Below are 10240 nucleotides of genomic sequence, written 5' to 3' on the forward strand. Positions count from 1 at the left end.
TCTTCTTTGAAACAGTCGTGGGACCCTTTACTTCAAACTGAAGGTGATGGCCAAGCCTCATCTGACAGATCATGCCTCAAATAGTGCAGCACTCTCTCAGTACCACACTCTCCACAGTTAAGCTTGGGTGACACACTCAAAACTTCAGAATAATAATTGAAGTTACAACCTCCAGATGTAGCGACAAAGCAACTATCCACGGTTAATACTAATGGTCCAGCACAAAAAGATAAAAACCAGGGCGAGGAATGTGAGGTAGAATCTTACCAAGCTTCCTCAGGCGCCAGCACCTCAGGTTTGGTGAAAAGATTTAGGCACTGTTCCAGTGTGAAGTAGCCAGCTCTGGCCGCCTCATTGGCTGAACTGGGATCTTCAATATACTCCAACTCCTTGGATTCCACTAGCACATACTCCTTCTGTCGCTCATTGTTTTTCCATACCATTGCCAGAGTGACACTGTCTGGCAGCTCCAATGGAGCATCACCTGTGAAGGAGAGAAGCCAGATTGACTAGGTGAGACACCAAACATGAATCAGGAAGATTACAGCACATAACCCTGTAAATGCCGGCATCCTGATGGATAACATCAATAAATTGGAGTGGTTCAACAGTGAATATTTTGCAATTTAAGAACCAGTGTTCACCCTTGGTTTGGGTGAGGGATAAAAATTAGTCAGCAATCCAGAGAAAACTGTCTCTTCTTTCCCTCAAAATCTGTTACATTCCTCTGAGGTGGTGGTTGGAGCCTTGGTTTAAAAATATGCCCTCCAAGAGCACAGGGCATCCTCAATACTGACCCACCAACAATGCAGCCTCCCTCAGTACTGCTACGATCCTGATGATACTACTGGAAAGGTCAGATCTCAGAGTGGAAGCTGATCATATGCTTAATTTTCTCTTTTAGTTAGCTTATGCGATGGCTAGTCTCTGAAATATACACACGAGGCTGCAGAGATCCTTGAACAACAGAATACACATTTATTACACAAAAGAAAAACAAAACAAGCTCTATATACATTCCAGTTATAAAGATTTCAATACATTGATTAAAACAAAGTTTCAGCCTGTCTCCCAACACTAGCCTTTACAAAGACTCAAGTCCAGAGAAATTGTACTCCTATTGCAAATCCACATTTCCACTTAAATTGATTTCTTGCAGTTTCCATTCCTTGAACTGTTGAAAAAATTTCATTATTCCTCTTTGATTCTGATAACAGATGTTTTTAATTCTGATAACCTGTAGAGTTCTGTCCCAAGCTCTCCTGGCTTGGAAACCTCAAGCTACAGGCATAGAAGTTGCAATGACTAGCTCCCTCTGAACTGAAAAATGTTTGCCAGGACAGAAATTAAAAACCTGCTTCTGAATTCAACTCATGAAACTTACCTAAAACTTCTCAGCATTGAATAGAAAACTGCTAGTTTAATGTGCTTACAGTCATAAATCCAGAAGTACATATATCTCATTCCATTAGCACTCCAAGGGTTCTCCCAAACTCGATCACAGTCATGTGCATTCTTGGAAATGGTACATTTAAATTACTGTTGCAGAATGACTGAATTATATTGAAAAACCTCAACATCACTAACCCACATCCACATGCCTCCCCTTTTAAAAACCAAAAAAAGTGACATTGTATTTTGCACATTTTACAACTTGGGTCCTGCACTCTTTAAGAGTGTGACCACCCTAGTCCTGTTACATATGACACCATTGCGATTATGTTTAAGCTAAACTATTATTTCTTGCTCTGTCTGCAGTCATTGATACATTTCAACATTGCGACACGTGAGCAGCCTGCACATTGTAACACAGGTACTTGCCAGCACGTGGCTGAATGGTAGAGTGCACACACATATGCATATGACAGGGTGCAGTGAGGGGTTACAGGGGCATGCAGCAATGACCATGCAGTGCCAAAGTAAAGCAAGAGTCAGACTGCCAATATCAATATGTAGCGATTGATATTTTCCCAGCCCTTTGCTGGAGTTTTCTTGTCCATCAATTCTGATGAGACAGACACTGTTTACTCAAACAATTATATTAGAATAAAACAGATTACACTTTACCAGAAACAGACCTCTTCAGTTCACAGATGGTCAAACCTTTTGAAATTGTATACAGCATGTCTGCCTTGCAGAACAGTTGGATTGAAAAACTCTAGGTTCTTCTCCTGGCTCTGGCAGTGATTGCGACAACAGGTGTCACTGACCATTTGCAAACTCCACTTTATTTCTTCGAAGTGTTTTTCCAACAGCAGGCCCAATCCTAAGTACCCTCTTTGGCCACTCACAATCTGCTCAGCAACAAGTGATAGTGGAAATACATTCCCTACCACTACTTTCCCTCTCCACCACGGCTTGGTATCTGCTAAGGGCTGGGTAGGAGCTGACATCATAGAATCATAGAGCATGGAAATAGACTCTTCAGTCCAACTTGCCTGCGCTGACCAGACATCCATTAAACCAGAGACTGTGTTTAGAAAAGGCTGTGCTACATTCACTTGGTGCAAGTGCTGTGCAATAGCAATCTACACAAGTTTTTCAAAGCAACCGAATTAAACCAGAGATAGAAATGTGAGACAAGGTGTAGAGCTGGAGGAACACAGCAGGCCAAGCAGCATCAGAGGAGCAGGAAGGCTGATGTCTCGGGCCTAGACCCTTCTTCAGAAATGGGGAGGGGAAGGGGGTTCTGAAATAAATAGGGAGAGAGGGGGAGGCGGATAGAAGATGGATAGAGGAGAAGATTGGTGGAGAGGAGACAGACAGGTCAAAGAGGCGGGGATGGAGCCAGTAAAGGTGAGTATAGGTGGGGAGTTAGGGAGGGGATAGGTCAGTCCAGGCAGTACGGACAGGTCAGGGGGGCAGGATGAGGCCTCCTGCAGTGCCACAACGATGCCACCCGAAGGTTGCAGGAACAGCAACTCATATTTCGCTTGGGAACCCTGCAGCCCAATGGTATCAATGTGGATTTCACAAGCTTCAAAATCTCCCCTCCCCCCACTGCATCCCAAAACCAGCCCAGCTTGTCCCCGGCTCCCTAACCTGTCCTTCCTCCCACCTATCCCCTCCTCCCACCTCAAGCCCCACCCCCATCTCCTACCTACTAACCTCATCCCGCCCCCTTGACCTGTCCATCCTCCCTGGACTGACCTATCCCCACCCTGAATCCCCACCTACTCACCCCTTTACTGGCTCCATCCCCGCCTCTTTGACCTGTCTGTCTCCTCTCCACCTATCTTCTCCTCTATCCATCTTCTATCCGCCTCCCCCCTCTCTCTATTTATTTCAGAATCCCCTTCCCCTTCCCCTCCCCCACTTCTGAAGAAGGGTCCAGACCCGAAACATCAGCTTTCCTGCTCCTCTGATGCTGCTTGGCCTGCTGTGTTCATCCAGCTCTACACCTTGTTATCTCAGATTCTCCAGCATCTGCAGTTCCTACTATCTCAGAGATCGAAATGTTCAATGACCAATGGACCCCAAAATAACTGCAGCTGACCTATATTTAAAAAGAGACATTTGATTTTCTTTCGCAAACTGGTTTAGCACAGCAGCTGGCAAAGAGTTTAACAATAATCCAGATTTAATAAACAAAAAGCCTGTTTGCCTCACCTTTATCTTCCATTTTCTGCTCTTTGTTTGAAGCATCAATAATTTTGATGTAAAACTGTGGCGTGTGGAAGCGCACAGACTCAACTGGCTGCTGGTAACCAGGGATTGCAGCTATGGGGTTAAAGAACATTGTAAATTATTTAGGTGTGCAGAAGGTGCTACATACAGAATTGCTTAATAACTAAAAAGTATCAAAAAAGGGAAGCTGCCTGCCTGATAGAATCTTCTCAGCTTCAAATGTATCAGATAAAATTGACAGCGAAACTACCCAGTTCATAGTTTTAAACTTTCTGAAAGGTGCTGCACACGTCTGTAAAGTTCCCTGGGAAGGCTTCTAGACAGAGTAAAAGTTATAAGGAATGAGGCTTATTTGTGTAGTTGTAGAGATAAAGAGCATGGTTAAGGTTCCCAAGGGTGAGTGCTTGTGGCTTTCATTTTCAAATCTATTTTCACCATCTGGATGCAGGCTTCAAACTTGGCTAAATACGCTTACCTAGAACAATAAAGACAGCCGTATACATGAAGATAAAAATAGCACAAGGTTTGTAAACAAAAAAATCTAATTGAACTGATAATCAATGTTTTTCAATGCTGGAATATTATGGATAGGTTTTAAAAATAGATAACATTTGAGATTTAATAAGCAGAAGAATTTAATCAGTTCCAGATGAAAGATCCTGACATGAAACCTGAACTCTGTCTCTCTTTCTCCACTCATACTGCCGTTTCCAATATTTTCTAATTTATTTCTATGCTAGGGTGCTGAGAGTGAAGACACGTTTATCGCTTTCAATATTCAATACACTTTAAAGAAGTTAATAACATGCAAGATCTATACCCAGAAGATAGTGTAATAAGCCCATGCTGAGGGTTTACAAGGTTCAGATCATAACGAAACTGTAATGGACAAAGTGCAGAGAAAGGACACTGATCAAGCGTAACAGTCTGATCTTGCCTTCTCCTAATTTAACAGTATGAAAGCACTCAAGCCCTGAGGTCATACAAGGAGCCAAGAGTAGTGATCTATCCTCACTTGGTCGAAAGTTGCCTGTTTACACAATGTGCCCAATTACACTGCTGTGATAATACACATAATGTAGTGACTGAGTCCCAACTATATGGCAGGCTGTTAACTAGAAGGGGGAATTTCACCCAAGCTTGGGAATTTCCTGACAATATCTTACCATGTGCAGGATAACCAAGAACACTTCACCTTTCGCATGAAGGCTCCAAGTTCATATAGGGAAACCCCACAGCTAAGACCAACAAACCCAGAATAGTGCAAAGTTCTACATGAATAATGCCTGTTGTGGATATTAAGTTGACATATTGGTGTAGACAGTAAGCTGCATACTGCAAGTAGTTTCAGGTCATTATAACCAATATTGTGCAGTAATATATGAGGGGCACTTGTGGTGCAATGACAGTGTCCCTACTTCTGAGCCAGACGGTCTGGGTTCAAGTCCTTTGTGACTGAAAGTGTGTTAAAACATGTCTGTACAGGTTGATTGGAAAATTATTTCAGCAGTAATATGGTCCTGTTTTAATGAAAGGATATTAAGGTAAAACAACAAATTACGCTTCAAAGATAGTAGGAACTGCAGATGCTGGAGAATCTGAGATAACAAGGTGTAGAGCTGGATGAAAACAGCAGGCCAAGCAGCATCAGAGGAGCAGGAAGGCTGACATTTCGGGCCTAGACACTTCTTCAGAAATTTCAGCCTTCCTGCTCCTTGGATGCTGCTTGGCCTGCTGCGTTCATCCAGCTCTACACCTTGTTATCTCAATTACTCTTCAAAGATGGCTCCTAACCAGTTGAGCATTTCCTATTTTCTATTCTGCTCATTAAAACCTTGCTTTATTAATGGTGCACTAAAATCACAACAGAAGATGACTACAGCACCTGGATTTAAGAAAAGACAACATTGCTAAAGCTGCAGGCCATCACTGCTGCAAAAATATGAGATCTGATGCTTGACAACAGCCTTTTCTTGTGCTCTTGTATCTTATTGGAGACGTGCAGATGCACACTGTAGATAAGACTTCTCAGTTACTCAAACTAGGATTTATTACTATACTGCCTTATTAAGATGGATTTGTGAAGGGAAAAAATACACCACCTTCAGGCTTTGGAGCTTTCTCATAAGCGGTTTCCTTCTCACATCCAGTATCTTCTTGGGACAGTGGTCGCATTTCTGAGAATCCAGAGTCGTAGCTGTGAATGGAATCTTTGTCTCTACCTGGCATACTCATGCCCTTTGAGAAAGCAGAAGCCAGCAGGGGCTCAGAAACGGAGCTGGTTAAATGAGTACGGTGCACAGGCCTGAAATCTCTCTCCTGAATCTCCAACGGTATCTTTCCATCGCCAATCTCTGAGCTGGTAGTCGTTCCGGGGCTGGGCTGTACATTCTCCATTTTACAAGGTGGTGGGTCTGGTGAGATCCGGCCTGGCTGGAATGGGGGCTGGAACACGTTTACTGAATACCTGTCAGATAATACAAAAGTATTAATCCGGCCATGTACAGCAAGGCACTTATATAATCATACCCAGTAAAGAATCATAGAATACTCCACAGGAATTGAAATTCAGTTGTGTTGATGCTTTTAAACTATTTATCCAACTTCTTCTTGAATAGAGTCAGGTCCAACTACGGCATTCCAGATTATAATTCATCCAAAGAATTCTTATTTACTCTTTGGTTCTTTTGCCAATTATGGTAAAACTGTGACCTCTTGTCATCAACGCTCCTAATAATGGGAAGTTTCTCATTTACTCCATTGTGGCATTTTCCCATGCAGTGAGAGAGAGTATCCGGTTAGAATCAGGGTGGAGTGATTAGAACTGATTATAATATTCATAATACAGCATTTATCATGCACAACGTAGGATTGTGCCAGGGATTTGGGTGAAACAGCCTGCCACATGGTGGACACTTGGTCACTGCATCACCTGTATTGTTACAGCAGTGCATGTAGGTATCCTACCAAATACAAGGATATAGCATAGCTCATATTGCATTGCACTGAGGATTTGAGTGGGTCATATGCAATTATTAAATTAGATATTTTCACAGTTAAAGGCACTTTGGGCAAATTTGGCTGGTGCTAATGCTACACATGAACCTTCTTCAATCCCCCAACTTCATCTCAAACTACTTATTCCTTTCTCCCTCATGTCTTAAACTAGATTCTCTTAAATGCTTCCTGTCCATTCACCTCAAATGCTGCCTGTGCTAGCAAGTTTCACATTCTAACTGCCTCTAGTTAAAGAGATGGTCCCTTACTGGATTTATTGATTACTATTTGGTACAGATGGCTGCTAATTGCAGACTCTTTAATACTCACACCTTAACAACATTTGCTTGTACCTCACAGTTACGTGACTAAGCTTTGTGTTCAGGAGATTGGGTAAAAAGCCTAGGGGCACCAAGTTCAAGGTCAGGGCCCCCAACTGCTCCTCAGAGCCCGAGACAACTTGTTAGGGAGCAGGTTTCCCTTTGCAGGAGAGACTGGAACAAGAGCACAGAGGTTAAAAATGAGGCCTCTCCATTCAAGACAGAAATGAAGAGAAATTTTGTTCTTTCAGATGGTCATGAGTCTGCAAAACTCTCTTCTGAGAGAGGAGTGGTGCCGGGGTCATTCAATATTTTTACAGCACAGGCACATAGCTTCTTGATGAACAAGGGAGTCAAAGGTTATTGGGGGAAGGTAGGAATGTGGAGTTGAGGCAACAGTCAGATCAGCAATGACCTTCACCTTACTGAATGATGGAGTAGGTTCAAAAGGCTGCATGGGCCTACTCCTGCATTGATTATGATCAGCTAACACAGCACAAGCTGTACATACTTCAAGGGGCATTTAAAATTCACGCCACAAAGCCCATGCGTTGGTGGAACAATGCAACAGCAGTCAGCCATATGACTGGTAGGTCAAAGAAAAATACATCCCAATGACTAAAAGCCTACTTGTAACATCACTATCTGAATGTTTCATAAAACTCCTCAGTAATGCTGAAATAATGTGAAAGGCACGCGGGTGTTACAACTTTTGTTTCAGGAGACAGTGGGAGTAAGGGCAGCTGTTATTTCGATCCAGCGTGGGGTTAATTTATACAGCTCTTTATTAATTGATCCTTAAAATCACAGTACCTTGAGTATCCCTCCAGCAGCTGAGAGAGTCTGGAATACGTGAGCCGGGACTCGGGAACGCTGATTATAAAGGGACAACCAATATTCTCTGCTCTGCACTGGTTTTTATGATCTGACCAATGGTTCATTTGACAAGTCCTGGAGATATAGACACAGACAAAAGGAGAAAAGGAGAAGTTATTTTGAAAGGCTTTTAAAGTAACATTTCCATATCACCAAATGCCCAATTCTCATTGAGCATGCATTACGCAGACTTCTCCTATTGGTCAATTTCAAAAACACACTGAAAAGACAGACAGGTTTCTGACATTCTGCATAACCTGGCTCTTTCATAGTTGCTAGCAGTAATGAACATTTTGACATAAGAATCCGTTCCCTGCAAACAGAAAGTAATAGGCTCAAACTGTGTGCCTTTTTTTGAATTACCCGAGAGTTTGGGTTGTCCTGTTACTTTCTTCATGGCAACGTCTCAGCTAGTCAACTTGCCAACCAAATTGTAGACAAATTGTTGTGATTGTTCAAAATTTGGCATTCTTGCATTCACCCTGACGAATATAGCAAGCTTTGGCAGCATATCTCTCATTTCAAGATACAAGCTCTAAATTGACTAAGCAACTGCCCAAAAATTGCTTTTAAGTTTTGAAACAATTTTTCCTTCAAGGAACACTGCTTTTGTTGGAAGACTAATGACATGATTTATTCACATGGCACTTTGATTCATACTCTGAGCCAGTAGGCCATCTGTGGGAGGTACTGTGGTTATCCAGAGACTTGGATTGCTAATGCAATGAACAAGGGTTCAAGTCCCACTGTGCAGTTTGAAAATCTGAATTCAGTTCTAAAACTAAAATCTGAAAACAACTGAGAAATCCACATAAAGTGACCAAGAAACTGGTGAATTACTTACTAAACCAAATGGGTTTTTATTAAAAAATATATACCAAAGAATTGCGGATGCTGGAAATCAGAAACAAAAACTGAAATTGCTGAAAAAACAACTCAGCAGGTCTGGCAGCTTACGTGGAGAGAAAGCAAAATTAATGTTTCAGGCTCAGTGACCCTTCTTCAGAACTAATTGTAGCTAGGAAAAGGTTGGTATAGATTCTGAAGACGGGGAGGACTAAACAATAGGTGGAGGTGAAGCCCAGAGTGAGTCAACAGTAATTGGACAGACAAAGGAATTGGAAAAGGTCAGCCTGGGAGAATTAACAACTTCTAATGGGGACCATTAGTGGCTGAAAATGGGCTGTTTGTGGTAGCAGTCCATGTGATGATAGGGCTTGGTGTGCAAGGGTAAGAGTAAGGGCATTGGGAGAAAGTACTCAGGCCATAAAATGATTGTACTCAAATTTTGAGTGCTGAAGGCTGCAGGGTCCTCAAGTGGAAAATGAGGTGCTGTTCTTTCAGCTTGTGCTGAGCTTTGCTGCAGCACTGCAGCAAGCTCAAGACAGAGATGCTGGCCAGGGAATAATGTGGTGTGTTGAAGTGGCAGGTAACAGAGAAAGCTTTGTCAGCACATGGCCTGCTACCACAATCAACCCATTTTCAGCTTCTATTGGCCCCTAATAGCAGGTGTTGTTTAGCCTTGCTAGCAGCTTGCTGGACTTGCATGTTAGCCTTTCGAGACTTTGAAAGGGATACCCAGGTCCCATTTCAAACTTTCCAACCTCTTAGTATTTGAGAAATAATCTGCACTTTATTTCTCCCACCAGGGTGGATAACCTGACATTTCAGTGAGCTACCATTAATTCTCCATGTGCCAAGTATTACCAAACTGATACTGAGCAATCAGCAAGGGCAATAAATGCTGGCTTTGCTAGGAATACTCACAGGGAAAGAATGACAAGACATTTTATGCCATTCTAGAACCTGAGCACCCCACAGTGTAAAAGTATTGCATTTTGAAAGAAACCACCATCATGTGGATGAAGCATTTTATACTTAAAAAAATCATTCATGGAGTGAGGGAGTCATTGATAAGGACAGCATTTATTGCCCAAAGGGCAGTTCAGAGTCAACCACATTGCCGTGGGTTTGGAGTCACACATAAGCCAGACCAGGTAAGTGTAGCCGTTTCCTTCCCTGAAGGACATTAGTGAACCAGCAGGATTTTTCCAACAGTGGATTCATGATCATCATTGGACTCTTAATTCCAAATTTTTATTGAATTCACATTAAACCCAGGTCCCCAGCACACAATGTGGATCTCTGGATTAACAATCCAATGATAATACCAGTAGGCCATCGCCTCCCCTTGGGAGGTCAGATAGATTATTTTTCTCTGTTGTGCTATTGCCTGCCTGATGATGGTCATTCTGCTATGGTACAATTTCACATGCAGCCAATAATAGCTCACCAAGTTCAACAGCACTAATCGAATTCAATAAGTTGGTTTATCAAACATCAACTGCTTGCAAAAAGCATGAAGATATCAAAGCAAAGATATCATCTTAGACACAAAAACAAAGTTGCTGGAAAAGCTC

At 42.3% G+C, this 10240-nt stretch overlaps 1 protein-coding gene across 1 annotated transcript in view; it reads right to left on the minus strand.

Annotated features, from left to right (window-relative positions):
• Positions 1-263: 263 nt before the first annotated feature.
• LOC109915111 (ubiquitin carboxyl-terminal hydrolase 19) overlaps positions 264-10240 on the minus strand; it is an 89391-nt gene continuing 79414 nt past the window's right edge. Inside the window, exons 11-14 of the mRNA XM_048606655.1 lie at positions 7758-7895; positions 5730-6094; positions 3610-3720; positions 264-484 (exon numbers count right to left, since the gene is read on the minus strand). Coding sequence (XP_048462612.1) covers positions 264-484; positions 3610-3720; positions 5730-6094; positions 7758-7895 — 835 coding nt within the window. The remainder of the gene's footprint in view (positions 485-3609; positions 3721-5729; positions 6095-7757; positions 7896-10240) is intronic.

Source organism: Rhincodon typus, chromosome 16, assembly GCF_021869965.1.
Source record: "Rhincodon typus isolate 14 chromosome 16, sRhiTyp1.1, whole genome shotgun sequence".
Classification (NCBI taxonomy): Eukaryota; Metazoa; Chordata; class Chondrichthyes; order Orectolobiformes; family Rhincodontidae; genus Rhincodon; species Rhincodon typus.